Raw genomic sequence first — 24,713 nt, 5'->3', positions numbered from 1 at the left:
GATCCTTATTTCTAAGAACATAACAAAGAGTTGGCCTCTGGAACACTTGATGTCCAGGTAGTTACACTCAGATGTCCGTACCCTGCTTAGCTCTACGGTGTGGATTAACCTTTCTGTCCCCACTTGCCCCATTCACTGTGATGGGAGGAATCCTAGCAATATGAAGGCTTCCTGCCAGGAACAGAGCCCAATACAAATTGTTAAAGATTAAGATGATTGATCACCGTAAACTTTGGCAGAGATTTCTTAAGCCTTTTCAAATTAAATGTCCATTTGTTCTATGAAACAGATTCTATAATATTTTCATGCTAATCCTTTTGGGCATTAAAAGGACTATGCTATTGCATGTACTGTATCAGTCAGAATAAAAGGAATATCACGTTTTACTTCAAATCCCTCTCATTACGATAGCCCAACATGAGAAAGGGATGGAGATACGTGGCCTTGGTTCAATCAAATCATGAGATTTTTTATTACCTTTCCTTATTCATAAGATATACATGCATTTTTGTAAGTAGCCTCAAATTATTTGGGACCAGAAGATATACAACTAAATAAATGATTGATAAATTAATGTGTTCATTTTTTTTATCCACATAGATATATATGGATATACATAAACAACCCTCCAAAGTATTAATATGCATTAATGTATGATAAAAAAAACTTTCTTAAAAGACACAGTGAATAGTCTTCTTACTTTCCCGGTTCACAGCTTGAGAATTATACAGCCTGAAGTTTGGTTAACACGGCTTCTATTAGCTATGTAACACTGTCACTGACTGTGTTAACGTACTGCTCCAGGCCATGTCACTAAACCTGGCTTTATACTTCAGTTTTGTTATTCCAAAGAAACTACCCACCTCTAGAATACTGCTACTTCTTTGCTTGTAAGTAAGAATTAAGTAAATACTGGCTAGTATTACTATACCCTCTCTACTTAACAGGATTTTGATATGAGGATTAAAAAATAATTGGGAAATGTTTTAACAAGTATTAACATATAAAGTAAAACGTTATTACTTCCCTGTTTCTCTGTCCTTTCGCCCACTGTAAACTGAAACACAATAACAGAGACTAGATCTATTCTAAAACTTCTCTTGGTGTGCAGCATAGACGGTGTACAGGGGAAACTAAAGGCTGAAGTTTTGGAGGTTTTTTGGTAAATAAAGAACAATCACACACAGTTCTCCAGAAAGGAGTACTTGCCAAGTTTCCCTGGACATGCAAAGTGCTTTTTTTTCCACCCCAGAGAAATTCAGAATATACAATGAAATAGAGCCAAGTCCTGGATATCCACTGAAGAACTCTGACCACCGCCTTCTGCTGCTTCCTAAGTTGAAAGAAACTCCTGTTTAGATCTGGTTTATAGGTTCATTCTAACTCCAAGAGAGAAGAGTTTTTAATACTCTAATACAGCTCAGCCTGAAGCTCCAGGGGCCAAGGAGGAGAACCAACAGAGTATGTCTGTTCCTGTCAGAGGCAGAGATGAATCCCAGGACTCACCGGAGATGGCTTCTCTGGAAAGCTGGGGGGTCGAGGCGGTACCTCTTCAGTGGAGACAGGTAAAAAAAGAGTTTCCTTGGAATCATTTTTCTGGAAAGGATTCATGGCTGGCTCCTCTCTCTCTCTTCAAGCATTTGGCTTTGGTAGGCAGTTGGGACAGCTGCCAGGCTACTGTGAAAAGGGGGACTGGGAGGGGAAGAGGGGGTGGCTTCAGCAACCAGTTTTAACCCTGTGGGTGTCGGGCTTAAGTAGCTTCTTACGAAGCAGAAAGCTATATGGAAAAAACAAAAACTATTGGGTCTCAGAGACTAGTTTAAAAGAATGTTTATGTAAAAGGTAAAGCACAGGGAAGTGAGATACTGTAAAATGCTGGAGAACTGCACATGAGTGAAAAGTAGTTAGAAATATAATGCCTAGAACATAGACTGGAGCACAGATTTAAACACTGATTTCAGAGTAATAATAGCTGCCATTTATCACACACCAATTGTGTATATGTGTGTGTGTGTGTGTATACACACATATATTATCTTTATGTTCTTATTCTTACTACCATCCTCACTTTACAGGAACTAATATCTCAAGAGATTGCAATTTTTCCAAAGTCATGTGGCCATCAAGTGGCAGATCTGGAATTTTCACTATGGTGTTATGGATAGATTAGTATCAGTAATGCCTGTGGTTATTACTTAGGAATGGAAGCTATGGAAATAGAAACATAGGAATGTAGGAGAATTGAAATGCATTGAAAAGGGAAAGTTATCTCTAAAATGAATTTGGAGAAATACAAAAAAAATGTTAATTTTTGGTTTTCAACATAGTAAAGTTCAACTGGAAATGTCTTATAAGCAATTAAAAAGGTGGAGCTAAAGAAAACAAAAAGAAAAGTTCAGTGATATACATTCGGGAATCATTCTTCTTTTAAAATTCATTCTCTGTGTTGTAACTTTCTTACTTCAAGATAAACCTATCCTTTCATCTGTAAATAAAATCTGATTTGTGTAAAAATTATGAACCAGTTATTTTCTAGGTACTATTACAAACACCATTTTTCTTAATATTCAGTGAATGGACTTCCAAATGACTCCAGAATACATTTAGTTCTTATCAGAGGAAGAACAGGATCAGACATGATTGTTAAATAATTATTATTTTTGCAAAGTCAAAGAGGTAAAAGAACAAAACAGTATGGCGCCCATTTAGTTGTCAGTCAAATGGAAAAGGAAAGAATGGCTAGAGAGAAATAAGATAAATAAGGACTAAACCAAAAAAGAAGTCAGGAAATAGGAGAATGCATTATTTTATTTTAGAATATGAGAACCTATGATTCTATCCCTCATAAAATTCTTACATTACCTACTTGAGTAATCTATTGACAAATAAGACCAGGATAAACTCTATTCTTTCCTCCCTAAACTCTGTCTCAGACTATGACCATGTTTCTTTCTCAGCTTCTGTTACACTCCTCATCCTGTTTCTCTCCCGTCAACCTTTACCCAAAGAGTCCAGCTTCATTTCTGCTTGTGACATTAATGATTAAGCTGTAGTTATTCTTTCAGAAAGTACTGCCCTTTCTGACCTAGTTTGGTTAATGACTGGATACAAAACAAATGATCAGTCAGAAGTTACTAGCCAAGTTAACCACTAGAGGCACAGATGCCTTTAAGATCTAATTATATCAATGGCTCCTCCTGCTCTGGCCCTGTACCTCTGAAATAGCATTTGATATAGCAGAGCAGATGGAATAGCACCTGTATGCAAGGCACCAACTCATTCGTGCTCATAGGTGCCCTAAATACCAAACTTTAGCGTATTGGCATTGGATCTTTGATACTTGTTTGTTTAAGTGAAATTTTTCATTGATTATGGCAATACAATGCTAAGCATTCATAGAATCAAATAATACCAGAGATGGAAGAAATCCTAATCTTGTGGCATGTAAACTTCCCTGATGATAAAAATCACTTATGGATATTTATATATATTTATATTTGTACATGTACTTATGTATCAATATATAAATTTCCAGGGTGACACACACACACACAAATCTAAAGAGGTAGCTAAGAACTTGTATTTTTAACAAGCATCTCTGGTAATTCTTATATTAGGGATTTGGTGAACACTGGTTTGAAATCCCTCTGCTAATCTAGCCTGAAGAATATTACAGATGAGCTCAGACTAGAATCCCAGACTCTAAGACCTATTCTAGAGCCTTTTCTATTTTATCAAGATGCTTCTTGTATAGCATCATTTTTGCTAAGTTGAAATCAGAAAGATAAAAGGGAAAAAAATCAAAGAAAAAAGCAATTCATTAACAGAAATGAGTAAAAACTCTTCACAGATAAAAAAGAATAATAGAGTAAAATAATCTAAAATATCAATTATGAGTAAAAATATTTGTGACTCAATGATTATGACAGAAGAGAGTGATATTTTACAGTCATGTACAGAAAGGAGGCTGAAAGTCTCAAATGATAGATACTTATATAGTCATAGAGAAGAGGCAAATATGAAATTAAAAGAGGACATGTTTAGCAAACTATGAATACAAAATCATCACATAAAAAGACTGTATTTAAATATCAGCAAAAACAAATAGAAAAGGTAATTTTAAAATTATACCAGCTCTAATAGCATAAAACATACCTCGGAATAAATCTATTGAAAGATGTTTAAGACATCAATACATGCTACAATTAAAAAATAAGTTAAAAAAGACATCAGTATTAAACACTCTAAAACATTATTGAAAGAAATTAAAGACCTAAATAAACGGAGAGACATACCATACTCATGATTTGGAAGACTCAGTAAGATGTCAGCAATCCCCAAATCAATCTATAGTTGCAACAAAAAAATCCAACAGGTTTTGTGAATGTAGAAAATTAAAGGTTGATTTTTAAAATTCATATGGAGATGCAGAAATATAAGAACAGCAAGGCAATCTTGAAGAACAATAATGGAGGATTTGTATTATCCAGTAGGAAATCTATTATAAAGCTATAGTAATTATAACAGAGTGGAAATGACACAAAGATAAATAAGGCAACCAATGCAACAGAACAGAGTTCAGAAAAAGACCCACACACATACTTTGGCTTTATTTAGGTCAAACATGATACAGCAGTGTCATGGGACAATGACAAATGGGACAAATGACTATTTTCAATTAAAAAAAATACCATCTGGATACTCATATGGAAAAAAATGTTTACCTTTATCTTACATCATGAATAAAAACCATAAAAGAAAATAATATATAGATTACATTAATATTCAGTTCAATTTTGTCACTCAGCCGTGTCCAACTATTTGTGACCCCATGGACTACAGCACGCCAGGTTTCCCTGTCCATCACCAACACCCAGAGCTTGCTCAGACTCATGTCCATCGAGTCGGTGATGCCATCCAACCATATCATTCTCTGTCATCCCCTTCTCCTGCTTTCAATCTTTCCCAGCATCAGGGTCTTTTCAAATGAGTCAGCTCTTCCCATCAGGTGGCCAAAGTATTGGAGTTTCAACTTCAGCATCAATCCTTCCAATGAATATTCAGGACTGATCTCTAGGGTTGACTGGTTGGATCTCCTTACCGTCCAAGGGACTCTCAAGAGTCTTCTCCAACACCACAGTTCAAAAGTATTAGCTCTTCGGTGCTCAGCTTTCCTTATGGTCCAACTGTCAAATACATGACTACTTGAAAAACCATAGCTTTGACTAGATGGACCTTTGTCAGCAAAGTGATGTCTCTGCTTTTTAATACACTGTCTAGGTTGGTCATATAGAGAGATTAGATTAATTCTACATAGATTACAGATCTGTTGAAGTTAAAAAAAATACAGCTTTTAGAGGACAATGTAAGAGAATATCTTTTGGACTGATTAGACCAAGATTTCATTTTTTAAGCTAAGATTCTTTTATTTATTTTTTTTCTAATTTTATTTTATTTTTAAACTTTACATAATTGTATTAGTTTTGCCAAATATCAAAATGAATCCGCCACAGGTATACATGTGTTCCCCATCCCGAACCCTCCTCCCTCCTCCCTCCCCATACCATCCCTCTGGGCTGTCCCAGTGCACCAGCCCCAAGCATCCAGCATCGTGCATCGAACCTGGACTGGCAACTCATTTCCTACATGATATTTTACATGTTTCATTGCCATTCTCCCAAATCTTCCCACCCTCTCCCTCTCCCACAGAGTCCATAAGACTGTTCTATACACCAGTGTCTCTTTTGCTGTCTCGTACACCGGGTTATTGTTACCATCTTTCTAAATTCCATATATATGCGTTAGTATACTGTATTTATGTTTTTCCTTCTGGCTTACTTCACTCTGTATAATAGGCTCCAGTTTCATCCACCTATTAGAACTGATTCAAATGTATTCTTTTTAATGGCTGAGTAATACTCCATTGTGTATATGTACCACTGCTTTCTTATCCATTCATCTGCTGATGGGCATCTAGGTTGCTTCCATGTCTTGGCTATTATAAACAGTGCTGCGATGAACATTGGGGTACACGTGTCTCTTTCCCTTCTGGTTTCCTCAGTGTGTATGCCCAGCAGTGGGGTTGCTGGATCATAAGGCAGTTCTATTTCCAGTTTTTTAAGGAATCTCCACACTGTTCTCCATAGTGGCTGTACTAGTCTGCATTCCCACCAACAGTGTAAGAGGGTTCCCTTTTCTCCACACCCTCTCCAGCATTTATTATTTGTAGACTTTTGGATCGCAGCCATTCTGACTGGTGTGAAATGGTACCTCATAGTGGTTTTGATTTGCATTTCTCTGATAATGAGTGATGTTGAGCATCTTTTCATGTGTTTGTTAGCCATCTGTATGTCTTCTTTGGAGAAATGTCTATTTAGTTCTTTGGCCCATTTTTTGATTGGGTCGTTTATTTTTCTGGAGTTGAGCTGTAGGAGTTGCTTGTATATTTTTGAGATTAGTTGTTTGTCGGTTGCTTCATTTGCTATTATTTTCTCCCATTCTGAAGGCTGTCTTTTCACCTTGCTAATAGTTTCCTTTGATGTGCAGAAGCTTTTAAGGTTAATTAGGTCCCATTTGTTTATTTTTGCTTTTATTTCCAATATTCTGGGAGGTGGGTCATAGAGGATCCTGCTGTGATGTATGTCAGAGAGTGTTTTGCCTATGTTCTCCTCTAGGAGTTTTATAGTTTCTGGTCTTACATTGAGATCTTTAATCCATTTTGAGTTTATTTTTGTGTATGGTGTTAGAAAGTGGTCCAGTTTCATTCTTTTACAAGTGGTTGACCAGATTTCCCAGCACCACTTGTTAAAGAGATTGTCTTTAATCCATTGTATATTCTTGCCTCCTTTGTCAAAGATAAGGTGTCCATATGTGCGTGGATTTATCTCTGGGCTTTCTATTTTATTCCATTGATCAATATTTCTGTCTTTGTGCCAGTACCATACTGTCTTGATAACTCTGGCTTTGTAGTAGAGCCTGAAGTCAGGTAGGTTGATTCCTCCAGTTCTATTCTTCTTTCTCAAGATTGCTTTGGCTATTCGAGGTTTTTTGTATTTCCATACAAATTGTGAAATTATTTGTTCTAGCTCTGTGAAGAATACTGTTGGTAGCTTGATAGGGATTGCGTTGAATCTATAAATTGCTTTGGGTAGTATACTCATTTTCACTATATTGATTCTTCCAATCCATGAACATGGTATATTTCTCCATCTATTAGTGTCCTCTTTGATTTCTTTCACCAGTGTTTTATAGTTTTCTATATATAGGTCTTTAGTTTCTTTGGTAGATATATTCCTAAGTATTTTATTCTTTCCGTTGCAATGGTGAATGGAATTGTTTCCTTAATTTCTCTTTCTGTTTTCTCATTATTAGTGTATAGGAATGCAAGGGATTTCTGTGTGTTGATTTTATATCCTGCAACTTTACTATAGTCATTGATTAGTTCTAGTAATTTTCTGGTGGAATCTTTAGGGTTTTCTCTGTAGAGGATCATGTCATCTGCAAATAGTGAGAGTTTTACTTCTTCTTTTCCAATTTGGATTCCTTTTATTTCTTTTTCTGCTCTGATTGCTGTGGCCAAAACTTCCAAAACTATGTTGAATAGTAATGGTGAAAGTGGGCACCCTTGTCTTGTTCCTGACTTTAGAGGAAATGCTTTCAATTTTTCACCATTGAGGATAATGTTTGCTGTGGGTTTGTCATATATAGCTTTTATTATGTTGAGGTATGTTCCTTCTATTCCTGCTTTCTGGAGAGTTTTTATCATAAATGGATGTTGAATTTTGTCAAAGGCTTTCTCTGCATCTATTGAGATAATCATATGGTTTTTATTTTTCAATTTGTTAATGTGGTGTATTACATTGATTGATTTGCGGATATTGAAGAATCCTTGCATCCCTGGGATAAAGCCCACTTGGTCATGGTGTATGATCTTTTTAATGTGTTGTTGGATTCTGATTGCTAGAATTTTGTTAAGGATTTTTGCATCTATGTTCATCAGTGATATTGGCCTGTAGTTTTCTTTTTTTGTGGCATCTTTGTCAGGTTTTGGTATTAGGGTGATGCTGGCCTCATAGAATGAGTTTGGAAGTTTACCTTCCTCTGCAATTTTCTGGAAGAGTTTGAGCAGGATAGGTGTTAGCTCTTCTCTAAATTTTTGGTAGAATTCAGCTGTGAAGCCGTCTGGACCGGGGCTTTTGTTTGCTGGAAGATTTTTGATTACAGTTTCAATTTCCGTGCTTGTGATGGGTCTGTTAAGATTTTCTATTTCTTCCTGGTCCAGTTTTGGAAAGTTGTACTTTTCTAAGAATTTGTCCATTTCTTCCACGTTGTCCATTTTATTGGCATATAATTGTTGATAGTAGTCTCTTATGATCCTTTGTATTTCTGTGTTGTCTGTTGTGATTTCTCCATTTTCGTTTCTAATTTTGTTGATTTGATTTTTCTCCCTTTGTTTCTTGATGAGTCTGGCTAATGGTGTGTCAATTTTATTTATCCTTTCAAAGAACCAGCTTTTGGCTTTGTTGATTTTTGCTATGGTCTCTTTTGTTTCTTTTGCATTTATTTCTGCTCTAATTTTTAAGATTTCTTTCCTTCTACTAACCCTGGGGTTCTTCATTTCTTCCTTTTCTAGTTGCTTTAGGTGTAGAGTTAGGTTATTTATTTGACTTTTTTCTTGTTTCTTGAGGTGTGCCTGTATTGCTATGAACTTTCCCCTTAGGACTGCTTTTACCGTGTCCCACAGGTTTTGGGTTGTTGTGTTTTCATTTTCATTCGTTTCTATGCAAATTTTGATTTCTTTTTTGATTTCTTCTGTGATTTGTTGGTTATTCAGCAGTGTGTTGTTCAGCCTCCATATGTTGGAATTTTTAATAGTTTTTCTCCTGTAATTGAGATCTAATCTTACTGCATTGTGGTCAGAAAAAATGCTTGGAATGATTTCTATTTTTTTGAATTTACCAAGGCTAGCTTTATGGCCCAGGATGTGATCTATCCTGGAGAAGGTTCCATGTGTGCTTGAGAAAAAGGTGAAATTCATTGTTTTGGGATGAAATGTCCTATAGATATCAATTAGGTCTAACTGGTCTATTGTATCGTTTAAAGTTTGTGTTTCCTTGTTAATTTTCTGTTTAGTTGATCTATCCATAGGTGTAAGTGGGGTATTAAAGTCTCCCACTATTATTGTGTTACTGTTAATTTCTCCTTTCATACTTGTTAGCATTTGTCTTACGTACTGTGGTGCTCCTGTGTTGGGTGCATATATATTTATAATTGTTATATCTTCTTCTTGGATTGATCCTTTGATCATTATGTAGTGACCTTCTTTGTCTCTTTTCACAGCCTCTGTTTTAAAGTCTATTTTATCTGATATGAGTATTGCTACTCCTGCTTTCTTTTGGTCCCTATTTGCATGGAAAATCTTTTTCCAGCCCTTCACTTTCAGTCTGTATGTGTCCCCTGTTTTGAGGTGGGTCTCTTGTAGACAACATATGTAGGGGTCTTGTTTTTGTATCCATTCAGCCAGTCTTTGTCTTTTGGTTGGGGCATTCAACCCATTTACGTTTAAGGTAATTACTGATAAGTATGATCCCGTTGCCATTTACTTTATTGTTTTGGGTTCGAATTTATACACCGTTTTTGTGTTTCCTGTCTAGAGAATATCCTTTAGTATTTGTTGGAGAGCTGGTTTGGTGGTGCAGAATTCTCTCAGCTTTTGCTTGTCTGAAAAGCTTTTGATTTCTCCTTCATACTTGAATGAGATCCTTGCTGGGTACAATAATCTGGGCTGTAGGTTATTTTCTTTCATCATTTTAAGTATGTCTTGCCATTCCCTCCTGGCTTGAAGAGTTTCTATTGAAAGATCAGCTGTTATCCTTATGGGAATCCCCTTGTGTGTTATTTGTTGTTTTTCCCTTGCTGCTTTTAATATTTGTTCTTTGTGTTTGATCTTTGTTAATTTGATTAATATGTGTCTTGGGGTGTTTCTCCTTGGGTTTATCCTGTTTGGGACTCTCTGGGTTTCTTGTACTTGGGTGATTATTTCCTTCCCCATTTTAGGGAAGTTTTCCACTATTATCTCCTCAAGTATTTTCTCATGGTCTTTCTTTTTGTCTTCTTCTTCTGGAACCCCTATGATTCGAATGTTGTAGCGTTTAATATTGTCCTGGAGGTCTCTGAGATTGTCCTCATTTCTTTTAATTCGTTTTTCTTTTATCCTCTCTGATTCATTTATTTCTACCATTCTATCTTCTAATTCACTAATCCTGTCTTCTGCCTCTGTTATTCTACTATTTGTTGCCTCCAGAGTGTTTTTAATTTCACTTATTGCATTATTCATTATATATTGACTCTTTTTTATTTCTTCTAGGTCCTTGTTAAACCTTTCTTGCATCTTCTCAATCCTTGTCTCCAGGCTATTTATCTGTGATTCCATTTTAGTTTCAAGATTTTGGATCAATTTCACTATCATTATTCGGAATTCTTTATCAGGTAGATTCCCTATCTCTTCCTCTTTTGTTTGGTTTGGTGGGTATTTATCCTGTTCCTTTATCTGCTGAGTATTCCTCTGTCTCTTCATCTTGTTTAAATTGCTGAGTTTGGGGTGTCCTTTCTGTATTCTGGCAGTTTGTGGAGTTCTCTTTATTGTGGCATTTCCTCACTGTGTGTGGGTTTGCACAGGTGGCTTATCAAGGTTTCCTGGTTAGGGAAGCTTGTGTCGGTGTTCTGGTGGGTGGAGCTGTGTTTCTTCTCTCTGGAGTGCAATGAAATGTCCAGTAATGAGTTATGAGATGTCTATAGTTTTGGGGTGACTTTGGGCAGCCTGTATCTTGAAGCTCAGGGCTGTGTTCCTTTTTTGCTGGAGAATTTGCTTGGTATGTCTTGCCCTGGAACTTATTGGCCCTTGTGTGGTGCTTGGTTTCAGTGTCGGTATGAAGGCATTTGATGAGCTCCTGTCAATTAATGTTCCTTGGAGTCAGGAGTTCCCTGGAGTCAGGGTTTGGACTTAAGTCTCCTGCTTCTGGTTATCGGTCTTATTTTTACAGTAGTTTCAAAACTTCTCCTTCTATACAGCACCATTGATAAAACATCTACATTAAAGATGAAAAGTTTCTCTACAGTGAGGGTCATTCAGAGAGGTTCACAGGGTTACACGGAGAAGAGAAGAGGGAGGAGGGAGTTAGAGGTGACTCAGATGAGATGAGGTGAATCAATAGTGGAGAGAGTGGGCTAGCCAGTAGTCACTTCCTTATGTGCACTCCACAACTGGACCACTCAGAGATTTTCACAGGGTTATACAGAGAAGAGAAGAAGGAGGAAGGTAACAGAGGTGGCCAGAAGGATAAAAGGGGGGAATGAATAGGAGGGAGACAGATCCAGGCAGTAATCAGTTCCCTAAGTGTTCTCTACCGTCTGGAACATACAGAAATTCACAGAGTTGGGTAGAGTAGAGAGGGGTTAGGGAGGAGACACAGGCGACCTGGTGGAGAAAAAGGAGAGTCCAAAGGGAGAGAGAGCAGTCAAGCCAGTAATCTCACTCCCTAGTGAAAAATGGGTCCTGAAGATTGGGTCCTTAAAGGTACAAAATTGGTAACAAATACATAAAAGCAAAAATTAAAAATCTAGAGTAGAGTTTGGAATTTCAAAAATACGATGTTAAAGAAAAGAAGAAGGAAAAGAAAGAGAGAAAAAACAAACAAACAAAAACAAACAAGGTCGCGAAAATTATAAAGAAAGTACAGGTACAAAATTGATAACTAATACCAGAAAGCATAAATTAAAAATCTAGAGTAGAGTTTGGAATTTCAAAAATACAATGTTAAAAAAAAAAAAAAGAAGAAGAAAAAAATAAAGAGAGAAAACAAACAAACAAATACAAACAATGTCACAAAAATTATAAAGAAAATACAGGTACAAAATTGATATCAAATACCAAAAAGCATAAATTAAAAATCAGATATACAATGTTATATAAAAGAAGAAGAGAAAGAAACAGAGAAGAAGAAAAAAAAAAGTCACAGAAATTATATAAAAAAAAAACTATAGGTACAAAATTGATAACATATACCAAAAAGCGAAAATTAAAAATCTAGAGTAGAGTTTGGAATTTCAAAAATACAATGTTAAAGAAAAGAAGAAAAAAACAAAAACAACAAAAAAAAAACAAGGTCAAAAAATTATAAAATATATATATATGAAGTTTGCTTAAGAAGAAAAAAATAGGGTCTTTTTTTTTTTTTTTGCAAAGTAATAGGTTATAAAAGTGAAAATTAAAGGAACAATAGAGGACTTAAAAAATTTTTTTTAATTAAAAAAAAAAGAAAGAATGATCGTAAAAATTATAACAATATATCTAGGACTTTTTTGTTTTTTGTGTGTGGGTGTTGTGGGTTCAGTTCATTTTTGGCTAGTTCCTTGGTCAGATTTATATTTCTCAAGATCTATAGGCCCCTTCCTATGTAGTCCGTAGTAACCACAGGGTTTTGATCTATTGACTGTAGCTTCCAAGGCGTTTCCCTCTGTTATATCTTCTTCTGTTTGCTAGTCTCTTCAGTATCTGGTTTCCGCCCTGACACAAAGGGCACGGTTGGAGGACACTTTTTTTTTTTTTTTTTTAGGCTTACTTGTTCAGTCGCGCTGTGGGGAGGGAGGGAGGGAGGGATGCTGCAAACAAATAACACTGGCGTGGGCTCGCAGTGCCTCAGCCACCCTGGGTCTGCCCCCGCTCACGGCGCGTGTAGCCTCCCTGTCCACACTGCTCGGACTCTAGGTTGTTCCGCCGGGAACAATCCGAGGCTGGCCCTGGGCTGCATGCACCTCCCAGGTCCAAGCCACTCAGCTTCAGGCACTCGGGTAGTCCTCAGAGGCACAGACTCAGTTGGGCCTGCGTTTTGTGCTCTTCCCAGGTCCGAGCAGCTCAGGTGATGAGGTGTTTGGCGAGCGCCAATGCTGCGACTTATCGCCTCCCCGCCACTCGGTTATCTGGGTATAAAACCGGCGCACCTTCTCAGGCAGATGTTGACCGTCCAGACCCCCAAGAAGTTTTAGTTAGCAAAGAAGCCTGCTTACAGTTTTATAGATAATGTCTCTCTGGGGCTGCGATTGCCCCCTTCCGGCTCTGGCTGCCTGTCACCGGAGGGGGAAGATCTGCAGCCGGCTATCTCTGTTCAGTCCTTTGTTCCGTGCGCGGGCCTGGCGGTCTTAGGTTAGGGCTGGCTTTTCGCGTGGTAGATATCCCACAGTCTGGTTTGCTAGCCCAAATTATTTCGCTCAGATAGCGCTCAGGGTATTCAGGCCAGATTCTTACTCTCAGCGATACAGCCCACGCCACGCCTCCCTGCCCAGCCCCGGCTTGCTAATGGCGGATGCAGGCGTCTGTGCTGCTTCTCCGCTGGGGGAGTTACCGTAGGGCTCGCAATCTGCAAGTTTTAATTGTTTATTTATTTTTTCTCCCTGTTATGTTGCCCTCTGTGCTTCCAAAGCTCGGCACAGATTTGGCAGTGAGAAGGTTTCCTGGTGTTTGGAACCTTCTCTCTTTTTAAGATTCCCTTCCCGGGACGGAACTCCGTCCCTCCCTCTTTTGTCTCTTTTTTTTTTGTTTTTAATATTTTTTCCTACCTCCTTTCGAAGAGTTGGGTTGCTTTTCTGGGTGCCTGATGTCCTCTGCCGGCATTCAGAAGTTGTTTTGTGGAATTTACTCAACGTTTAAATGCTCTTTTGATGAATTTGTGGGGGAGAAAGTGTTCTTCCCGTCCTACTCATCCGCCATCTTGGCTCCTCCCTCTAAGATTCTTTTAAATAAGACATATAGCAACCATAAGCGATTAATATATGGTATAGCATTAAAATTGATAACTTTTGTTCACCAAAAGATACCATTAAGAGTAAAAAGACAACTCACAAAGTAGTAGAAAACAGTCATACTACATATATTGGCAAAGGATTTGTATCCAAACTACATAAATCACTTCAAAAATCAATGACAAAAAGACTCATATTCAGATTGTAAGTCTTTTGCAATATAAATAATACGGCAGTAATAACCTTGCAAATTAGTCAAATGTATCTGTAGAATGAATTTCTGGAAGTAATATTTCTGTGACAAAAAGTGTTTCATAATTTTTAGAACTGCCGATTCATTTCCCTGTTTTCTATTGAGTTGTTTGTCCTCTTCTTATAAGCTTATAAGATCTACTTTTATATCATTTATATTAATTCTCTTCTGCCCTCTACGTTGCTAATAGTTTTTTACTGATTTTGTTTGTGGACTTTTAAAATGTAACTTAAAAGGCACAAATCTTAAGTGTAAGACTGTAGTATTTTCTACATATGTATAACTCACACAACCACCACCCAGATAAGATTATATATTTTTTTTAATAAATATTTACTTACTTATAATATATATAATACATTACATACATTATATATTATACTACGACTATGAATTGATGATAAGGTGATGGAATTCTAGTTGAGCTATTTCAAATCCTAAAAGATAATGCTGTGAAAGTGCTGCACTCAATATGCCAGCAAATTTGGGAAACTCAGCAGTGGCCACAGGACCGGAAAAGGTCAGTTTTCATTCCAATCCCAAAGAAAGGGAATGCCAAAGAATGCTCAAACTACCACACAACTGCACTCATCTCACACGCTAGTAAAGTAATGCTCAAAATTCTCCAAGCCAGGCTTCAGCAAGACGTGAACTGTGAACTTCCAGATGTTCATGCTGATTTTAGAAAAGGCAGCAGAACCAGAGATCAAATTGTCAACATCCACTGGATCATGGAAAAAGCAAGAGAGTTCCAGAAAAACATCTATTTCTGCTTTATTGATTATGCCAAAGCCTTTGACTGTGTGGATCACAATAAACTGTGGAAAATTCTGAAGGAGATGGGAATACCAGACCACCTGACCTGCCTCTTGAGAAACCTGTAAGCAGGTCAGGAAGCAACAGTTAGACATGGAACAACACGTTGGTTCCAAATAGGAAAAGGAGTACATCAAGGCTGTATATTGTCACCATGCTTATTTAACTTCTATGCAGAGTACATCATGAGAAATGCCAGGCTGGAAGAAGCACAAGCTGGAATCAAGATTGCCGGGAGAAATATCAATAACCTCAGATATGCAGATGACACCACCCTTATGGCAGAAAGTGAAGAAGAACTAAAGAGCCTCTTGATTAAAGTGAAATTGGAGAGTGAACAAGTTGGCTTAAAGCTCAACATTCAGAAAACGAAGATCATGGCATCCGGTCCCATCACTTCATGGCAAATAGATGGAGAAACAGTAGAAACAGTGTCAGACTTTATTTTGGGGGGCTCCAAAATCACTACAGATGGTGACTGAAGCCATGAAATTAAAAGACGCTTACTCCTTGGAAGGAAAGTTATGACCAACCTAGACAGCATATTAAAAAGCAGAGACATTACTTTGTCAACAAAGGTCCATCTAGTCAAGGCTATGGTTTTTCCAGTAGTCATGTATGGATATGAGAGTTGGACTGTGAAGAAAGCTGAGTGCCATGAATTGATGCTTTTGAACTGTGGTGTTGGAGAAGACTCTTGAGAGTCCCTTGGACTGCAAGGAGATCCAACCAGTCCATCCTAAAGGAGATCAATCCTGGGTGTTCTTTGGAAGGACTGATGTTGAAGCTGACACTCCAATACTTTGGCCACCTGATGTGAAGAGCTGACTCACTGGAAAAGACCCTGATGCTGGGAAAGATTGAGGGCAGGAGGAGAAGGGGATGACAGAGGATAAGACGGTTGGATGGCATCACCGATTCAATGGACATGAGTTTGGGTGGACTCCGGGAGTTGGTGATGGACAGGAGGCCTGGTGTGCTACAGTTCATGGGGTTGCAAAAAGTCGGACATGACTGAGTGACTCAACTGAACTATGAATTTTGCCAGTCCCTTTGAAGAAGCTGCCAACCTTTTTAGAATATATTTTTATAATATTTTTTTCCATTCTTGAGTTGCTAATTTTCATTCATCTTAACACATTGAAAATTATTAATCTAAATTTTACATCAATGGTATGTAAATAATATAATTACTGAATTCTGACATGTCTAAGAGTGCCGTCTTACCAAACTGTGGATGATAATACTTGATGAATAAGTAATTCATAGGTCACACTCATACCCTTGTACAGATGCAATTTTACTAACTTTAGAGTTTCAGTGTAGTGTTCTGGAATCCTTCAAAGCCACTGATTTTTGTTCCTTTGTAGCCAATTTACTTTCACTACTTTGATACTTTTATTATCAGTTTCATCAAACCACTCAGAAAGGTCAAGCTAAAAGAATAATGAGATTATGTTAACTAACTTTAATAATCATTTCATATAAACACATATCAAATCATCACACTATACAGCTTAAAATTATACAATGTTATATGTCAATTATTTCTCTATAAAGCTTGGAGAAAAAATATATGTGCTTAGAATCATGTGAAGATTGTTCTGGCAGAGAATGTCATATCTGAGAACTTGTCTCATCCACAGCTCCCTATATTTTAATGTCTGAAAATGAATCAAATAAGGAGATAACTGAAGCAAAGAAGATATTATCTCATTCCTCTCTAAGCTACTCATATTTAAATGAGTGGGGTATAGAGAATGATATACTATGTATTCAATCCATCAAAATGATCTTTAAGAACATGTTTAACTTATGTGGGAAATAATAAAAGGGGGAAGAGATGAGTTATGGAGTTCAGAATGGCAGTGGCTAAAAGACAAGGAAGGGAAAAGCCTGTGAAAATAGAACAAAGGAAGGTCCGAGACCAGAGTGAGGGCCTCAGGTAGAAAAAATAGCACTCCTGGCTAGCCCAATTTACATAGGGCAGGCCCGGGGGGAGGAAAAAACATAAAAAGAGGAGCCAAAGGGCCAGAGGCCTCCCTTTCACCTCTCCCACACACGTGCTCATTCTCTCTCTCTCTCTCTCTCTCTCTCTTTCGTCCCTCTCTCTTCTCTTCATGTCTTTGGGTCAGCATGCCCTCATCCCTCGAGGATGTATTTTCCTGCTATTTTCTAAATAAAATTGAGCTGTAACACAAAGCTGTAACACTGATCTGTCTAAGAGCTATAACACGGTCTGTCCAAGACCCGAGATCTATAACATGGTCTGTCTGAGAGCTGTGACGCGCTGAGGGCTTTAACATCCGTTGATTCAAATTTTTGTTGAGAGGAGACAGAACTGAGGAGAATACACTCGCCTGACATCTATCAGTGTACACACACATACATGTATGTATATTTATACATACATATACTTATATACATATATATATAGCTAGAAAACTTCCTATGATAAGAGGTAATGTTTAATAAAATTTTTTTTCATAATTTCCAAAACTTGGAAGTAACCAAGATTCCTTCAGTAAGTTAGTGGATACATAACATTACATCTACATAATATAATATTATTTGCACTAAAAAGAAATGAATAAGACATGGAGGAAACTTAGGTGCATACCAAGCCATGAACAAGACATCAAGGAAACTTTAAGTACGTAGGTGAAAGAACCAATCTGAAAAGGCTGCATAATGTCTGATTCCAATTATAAGATATTCTGGTAAAGGCAAAACTGAGACAGTCAAAAGATCAGTGATTGACAGGGGTTGGGATATGGAGGAATGAACTGGCAGAGCATAGGATTTTTAGGGCAGTGAAACCACCCTGTATGATACTACAATGGTGGACAAAGGTGCAATCATACATTTGGTAACACCCATAGAATATACAACACAAAGAGTGAACTCTAATGTAAAATACGGACTTTAGATGATGATGTGTGAATGTAGGTTCATCAATTATTTAAAAAGGGACCAATCTGGTGCAGGATGTTCATAGTAGGGGAGATTATGCATGTATGGGAAGAGGAAGTATATGAGAAGTCTCTGTACTTTCTGCTCAATTTTGCTGTGAAACTAAAACTGTTCTTCAAAATAAAGTTTATTAATTAAATAAAAAACTTGCTGTTCATTAGTGACTCTCCATCTGGTGTTTATATTTCCCTCAAATTCAAAAATGTTACAGGTATAAAGATTAAGTATTTATCTCATTAACATAACTGCTTATTTTTATCTTAAAAGCAAAATAAAAGGATTAAACAATATCAAAGAGATAAGAAAATGATAAAATATGTGAGCAATAACAATTTCATTAAAACAACTACTTAGCTTCATCTTAACCCTCAATTTTAGCTTAATTTTCAACCAAAATTTAAGGAATATCAGAAAGGTTCAGAGACATAATTAAAACCAGGACGTTTATTACAAATCAAGTTTTGACATTTCACAATTGAAGACAGGAGTGTGGTAAAACAGAACAGTGAACTTGAACTTTAGAACACCTGATCTGCCACTGGTTAACTAACAATACATGGGCAAGTAACTTAAACTCTGAGTTTGTTTTCTCATCTGTAAAACTTCATGAGAGTTTTGTTAAGATTAAATAAAAACACATGAAAATGCTGGTACCCATAAAAGGTAAAAAATGTAACATCAACTGAAAATTCTGAATCAGATTAAATTTATTATCAAAGTTAGGATACATTTTCCTCAGTCTTAGAAATTTTTATTCCTAAGATAAATTATCACATCTTGCAAATTTTACACTTATAGCTGAATATTTCTTCAGTCATCACTGTCACTTCCTGATTCACTCAGCTGCAAATCATTTCCTAAAATAAAAAAAAGCAAAACTCTAGTAATCAAATATTTAATATTTTAATGTTTTTTGATAACACAGATATTTTGCAATATATAACCCCAAGGTGATCCTGTTTAGTCAGCATTACATTCTTAAATTATAGAATAAGCAATCTGATTATTAGTCACATCAGTAGTAACTAATTAATAATGCCTGTAAAGAAAAGACAAACCATTAATCTTCAGCACAGTTTTAGTATCACTTGGTGTCTATTTTAGTCTTCTTTCACACACCAACATCACCCTTCTTTTATACCACTGACTTAATTACATAAGAAATGAGAAAATGTAGTTTAGTATAGGGGTTGCCAATGGCCGGGGCCAAGAACAGGTTTTGGTCCGTGGCCCGTTAAGAGCTGGCCACACAGCAGGAGGTGAGTGGCGAGTGAGGGAGTGAGCGAAGCTTTATTTCTGCAGCCACTCCCCACCTTCACATTCCCTCCTGAGTTCTGCCTCTTGTCAGATCAGCGGTGGCAAAATAACTCTAATGTGTTGTGCTTGAATCATCCCAAACCATTCCCCCCACCCCTGACACTGACTGTGGAAAAACTGTCTTCCACAAAACTTGTCCCTAGTGCCAAAAAGGTTGGGGACCATTGGTTTAGAAGATCAGACTATTTCGAAGAGTGAAAGAGAGTTGTGTAATTATTTCAAATTCAGTCATTAAGTAGTATATGTTAAGAGTAACTCATCATTGAATCTTTCGTAATTCATCCACGTGCTTACAGCATGGAACTTATATTCCAGTGGAGGAGACAAACAATAAACACATATATTATGTAATATTTATCCTAAGTAGAGATAAATATTATGCAATTTAGACGGGTATGGAAAGAGGGTGGGAGGTAATATTTTAGATAGGGGAGTTAGGAAAGCCTCCTCAGGGTGGGACATTAGAAATCCAAATGTAGGGAGAGACGCATGAAAATACATGAGTATGGAGGAAACTGTCCAGGATCAGGAAAAAGCAAATATAAATGCCCCAAGGCGGAAGCATGCTTTTTGTGTTCTCAGACAGCAAGAATACCACTCTGGCTAGACTAGAAAGAATGAGGAAAAGAATGTTAGGAAATAGGTCATAAAGATATCCAGAAGACCACAGGAGAAGGACTGGTAACTCACCAGCATTCTTGCTGGGAAATCCCATGGAGAGAAGGGTCTGGTGGACTACACTTCATGGGGTCGCAAAAGAGTTGGACACGACTTAGTGACTTAACAACAAATAGTGTGTAGGTCATGGTAGAACCTTTGAATTTTGTTTGAAATATAATGGGAACTCAATTCATTGTAGCTCAAGCTGGTAAAGAATCCTCCTGCAATGCAGGAGATCCTGGTTCAATTCCTGGGTCGGGAAGATCTGCTGGAGAAGGGATAAGCTACCCCCTTCAGTATTATTGGGTTTCCCTGGTGGCTCAGCTGGTAAAGAATCTGCCTGTGAAGAGGGAGACCTGGGTTCAAGCCCTGATTTGGGAAGATCCCCTGGAGAAGGAAAAGGCTACCCACTCCAGTATTTTGGCCTGGAGAATTCCATGGGCTGTATATAGTCCATGGGGTCTCAAAGAGTCGGACACGACTAAGCGACTTTCACTTTCAATTCATTAGAAAATTTTAAAAAGGCAACTGACTTAAACACTGTATATCAGTGAACAGACTATAATGGTGTGGAAGAAATATGGAATCAGGGAGGACATTTAGTTATGAGTCTATACAGTTTCTCATGTAAGATAAAATATTGTCTTTGAGAGAGACAAATACTGTATGATTTCATTTATATGTAGAATCTAAAGAACAAAACAAATGAACAAATGTACAGAGAAACAGAGTGACAAATACTGAAACAGGTGCCAAAGTGGAGGTGGGTAGAGTGAGGAGAGAAAAAGGTGAAGGAGAGCAAGTTGTATAAACTCTCAGTTATAAAATATATGTTACAAGTTTGAAATTTACAGTAGGAAGAATATAGTCAACAACTATGTTACATCTTTCTATGGTGATGGATGACAACTAGACTTTTCATTGTGATCACATTTAAATATATAGATGTAACATATATATTTAATAAATATATTGAAACTCATAGAAAAAATCAGGTTTGTGGCTACTGAAAGTAGGGGGTGGAGGATGAGGGAATTAGCTAAAAGGCAATCAAAAGGTACAAACTTCCAGCTATAAGATAAATACTAGGGATGTAATGCATAACATGATAAAAATAATTAACACTATTGTGTGTTATAAAAGAAAACTGTTAAGAGAGTAAATCCTAAGAGTTCTCATCACAAAGAAAAAAAGTTTTTTTTCCTATTTCTTTGATGTTTTATCTATATGTGATGATGGATATTCACTAAAACTTTTGTGGTAATCATTTCGGGATGTATGTAGTCAAACAGTTGTATACTTTAAAATTATACAGTGCTGTATGTCAATTACATCTCAATAAAACTGGGAAAGAAGAAATAATATTGGTTTTAGACTCAGGTGATTCAGGTGAAGGTGGTGATCAGTGGTCAGATTTATAATTTGCTCTGAAGATAGAGCTTACAGGCCTATCAACAGTATTAGACTTAGTGCACAAGAGAAAGAAAAAAGTGAAGAATGACCCTCAAGTCTTCTGGTCTTACCAACTGGATAAATTGTGGTATCATTTACTGAGATGAGAAGCAGCAGATTACAAGACTATGTAAGAAAAATCACAAGTTCAATTTTTAAAATGTACATTTTCAATACCTAGTAAATATTCAAGTATATATGGTATATACAATTGTATATATAAATCTGAAGCTCAAGGTAAGGCTAGACCTGAAAACTATCTGGGAGTCATTGATTATAGGGGGTTTATTTGGAGCTATAGGATTGGATAAATCTTTTGGGTAGTAAATTTAAATGGCTAAAATTTTTTTCTATTTTTAAACTACTCCACAATCAACAAAAGCTGATATATTCTAAAATTAATATCCAAATTAATAGGAATAGTTTTTAGGCTCTATATAACTTGTAAGACAACTTAGCCCATTGCATGTACTCCAGAACTAATTATGTGATTTGATAAAGAAACCTGCTAAAGGTCTCACAGGACCATTTTGTCATTTTCAAGGCTCAAGTTTCTACTTATTATGCAACTATTGTATGGCATAAGAATGTTCAACTTTATGTGATATCGGTACAATGAGATTCTCAAGTGACAGAAACCCAAATGTCCTGAGTTCCACTTTTCTTAATAGACTTCATTCTACGGAGGTTATAAGCACAGTATTACAAATGCTGTTGGTTGAAATGTTCAGTTATGTAGATATGAGATTAGCCTTTGAATATGAGATGCTTAGTAAAGAAAATAGGTTTTCAATTAAAATGGTAATTACAACTTGGGAAAAAGAGTTTACCCATAGCAAATGCATTCTGATACCTAAACCAATGTTTCTCAATGAGAGCAATACTGCTCCTTTAGTAGATGTTACAGAAATGTATGTGAGAGATTGCTTGTCCCAGTGACTTGCAGACTGCTTCATAGATTGCTAGTGGCACACTGTGGAAGGGGAATTTTGGAAGCTTAAATATCTACCAAAGCAAGAACTGCCATGCACAATAAAGAACTCTTCTATATTCTGCAAAACTTTTGAAAGTCCAGTTGGATGTTCATGTACTTTTAAGATCTGGTTGTAATTTTAAGGCCAGGACTAATTGCATTCTTAGACACTAAAAGTATTCTTTTGTATAGATTTAAAATTCTCTAAAATTTACAAGGGCTTCTCTGGTGGCTCAGACTGTAAAGAATCTGCCTGCAATACAGACCAGGGTTCAGTCCCTGGGTCAGGAAGATCCCCTGGAGAAGGCAATGGCAACTCACTCCAGTATTCTGGCCTAGAGAATTCCTAGACAGAGAGCCCTGGTGAGCTATATAGTCCATGGGGTCACAAAGAGTTGGACATGACTGAGTGACTAACACAGACACACAAAATTTATAAGGCTGTAACTATCATCCTTGATAGATAAACTAAAAGAAAACTTTATTTTTTTTCAGAATCTTACAAAGATTTTTTAAAACTGTTTTTGAAAACACAGCAATTATCTATGCTGCTCAATGTCTGTGGGTCAGCAATACCGCCCTTCAAAATGTGTCTGTGTATGCAATTCTATGAATATAATGTATATACTTTCCTACTCCTTATTTTAACAAGTTAAATAAGAAATATTACGAACATATGAGTTGAATATTGTCTTGCTTCTCTTAATCCCACATATAATCATTAAAAGTAAGGGCAAACATATAGCACTTTGTTACATCTTCTGGCCATGCCTGAACAAAATAGAATATATATTACCTTACTATAAATGTTTGTCTTAATATTATATTAATCATTTTCAAAGATGTATATCTTTTAGATGATATCAAACTATTAAATTCATTTCATGTTAGTAAAAGGGATTTAAATTATGTTATGAAAAAGGGTGTTGAGTCTGCTAAGGTTGAAATTGGATGACTATAGTAACAGTAAAAAAGGGTTTATTTCCTCTTATTAGGAAACCTACAGTTTGGATAAATTATATCAAGAAAAGAAATTCACTATTTTTTTAAATTCCAATTCGTTATTACTGGTATAACAAAATAGCTGCTGATCTCTCCATAACATTTTTATATCCAAAATATTTCTAAATTCTTTTATTATTTCTATAGCTTGTTGATTCCTTTGGATTTCCTATGTAGACAATTATATTATCTACAAATAAGGATTATTTTATTTCTTGTTTCCAATTCTTACTTTCATTTCCTTTACTTGTTTTATTGTATTTTTCCAGAACCTTCAGTACAACATTGAATAGACACGGGGTGGTCCTAAATGGTGGAGGAATAGGATGGGGAGACCACTTTCTCCCCCAAATATTCATCGGAAGAACATTTGAACGCTGAGCAAATTCCACAAAACAACTTCTGAATGCTGGCAGAGGACATCAGGCACCCAGAAAGGCAGCCCATTGTCTTCGAAAGGAGGTAGGACAAAATATAGAAGATAAAAAGAGAGACAAAAGAGGTAGGGATGGAGATTCGTCTCAGGCACAGCACTGTTTATAATAGCCAGGACATGGAAGCAACCTAGATGTCCATCAGCAGATGAATGGATAAGAAAGCTATGGTACATATACACAATGGAGTATTAACTCAGCCATTAAAAAGAATACATTTGAATCAGTTCTAATGAGGTGGATGAAACTGGAGCCTATTATACAGAGTGAAGTAAGCCAGAAGGAAAAACACCAATACAGTATACTAATGCATATATATGGAATTTAGAAAGATGGTAACAATAACCCTGTGTATGAGACAGCAAAAGAGACACTGATGTATAGAACAGTCTTATGGACTCTGTGGGAGAGGGAGAGGGTGGGAATATTTGGGAGAATGGCATTGAAACATGTAAAATATCATGTATGAAATGAGATGCCAGTCCAGGTTCGATGCACAATACTGGATGTTTGGGGCTAGTGCACTGGGACGACCCAGAAGGATGGTATGGGGAGGGTTCAGGATGGGGAATACATGTATACCTGTGGCGGATTCATTTTGATATTTGGCAAAACTAATACAATTATGTAAAGTTTAAAAATAAAATAAAATAAAAAGAGAGAAGTTTCCAAACACCAGGAAACCCTCTCACAGGCGGGTCTGTGGGGAGTTTTGGAATCTCAGAGGGCAACATAACTGGGAGGAAGAATAAATAAATAAATAATTAAAGCCCACAGATTACGTGCCTAACAGCAGCTCCCAGTGGAGAAGCAGCCCAGACACTAGCATCCGCCACTAGTAAGTGGGGGCTGGACAGGGAGGCGGGGGCTGCATTGCTTAGGGTAAGGATCAGGCCTGAATGCCCCGAGGGCAATCTGAGGGAACTAACTTGAGATAGGAACCCAGACTGTGGGATAGCCAGAGAGAGAGAGAGAGAAGAAAAAAAAAGAGAGAGAGAGAGAGGGAAAAAAAAAAAAAAAAACTATCCCGGGAAAA

At 36.9% G+C, this 24,713-nt stretch overlaps 2 protein-coding genes and 1 long non-coding RNA gene across 5 annotated transcripts in view; 1 reads left to right on the top strand and 2 right to left on the bottom strand.

Annotated features, from left to right (window-relative positions):
- The window catches only part of SLC15A2 (solute carrier family 15 member 2), a 43,329-nt gene extending 41,628 nt beyond the window's left edge, over window positions 1-1,701 (bottom strand). Inside the window, exon 1 of one of the 2 annotated variants that reach the window (XM_070797085.1) lies at window positions 1,507-1,701. In XM_070797085.1, coding sequence (XP_070653186.1) covers window positions 1,507-1,611 — 105 coding nt within the window. In that variant the 5' untranslated portion in view covers window positions 1,612-1,701. The remainder of the gene's footprint in view (window positions 1-1,506) is intronic. The other variant, XM_070797039.1, reaches the window with a different exon arrangement.
- On the top strand, window positions 275-24,713 carry LOC139185802 (uncharacterized). Its single transcript, XR_011569326.1, has 2 exons — window positions 275-1,565; window positions 23,513-24,713. It is a non-coding gene; the product is annotated as an uncharacterized lncRNA (long non-coding RNA).
- EAF2 (ELL associated factor 2) overlaps window positions 12,684-24,713 on the bottom strand; it is a 61,308-nt gene continuing 49,278 nt past the window's right edge. Inside the window, exon 6 of one of the 2 annotated variants that reach the window (XM_070798740.1) lies at window positions 12,684-13,787. In XM_070798740.1, coding sequence (XP_070654841.1) covers window positions 13,780-13,787 — 8 coding nt within the window. In that variant the 3' untranslated portion in view covers window positions 12,684-13,779. Of the gene's footprint in view, window positions 13,788-18,268; window positions 18,697-24,713 lie in introns of those variants that run through there. The other variant, XM_019954074.2, reaches the window with a different exon arrangement.

The sequence above is a fragment of the Bos indicus genome, chromosome 1 (genome assembly GCF_029378745.1).
Source record: "Bos indicus isolate NIAB-ARS_2022 breed Sahiwal x Tharparkar chromosome 1, NIAB-ARS_B.indTharparkar_mat_pri_1.0, whole genome shotgun sequence".
In the NCBI taxonomy this organism is placed as follows: domain Eukaryota; kingdom Metazoa; phylum Chordata; class Mammalia; order Artiodactyla; family Bovidae; genus Bos; species Bos indicus.
This window is presented reverse-complemented; position numbering and strand designations above follow the sequence as displayed.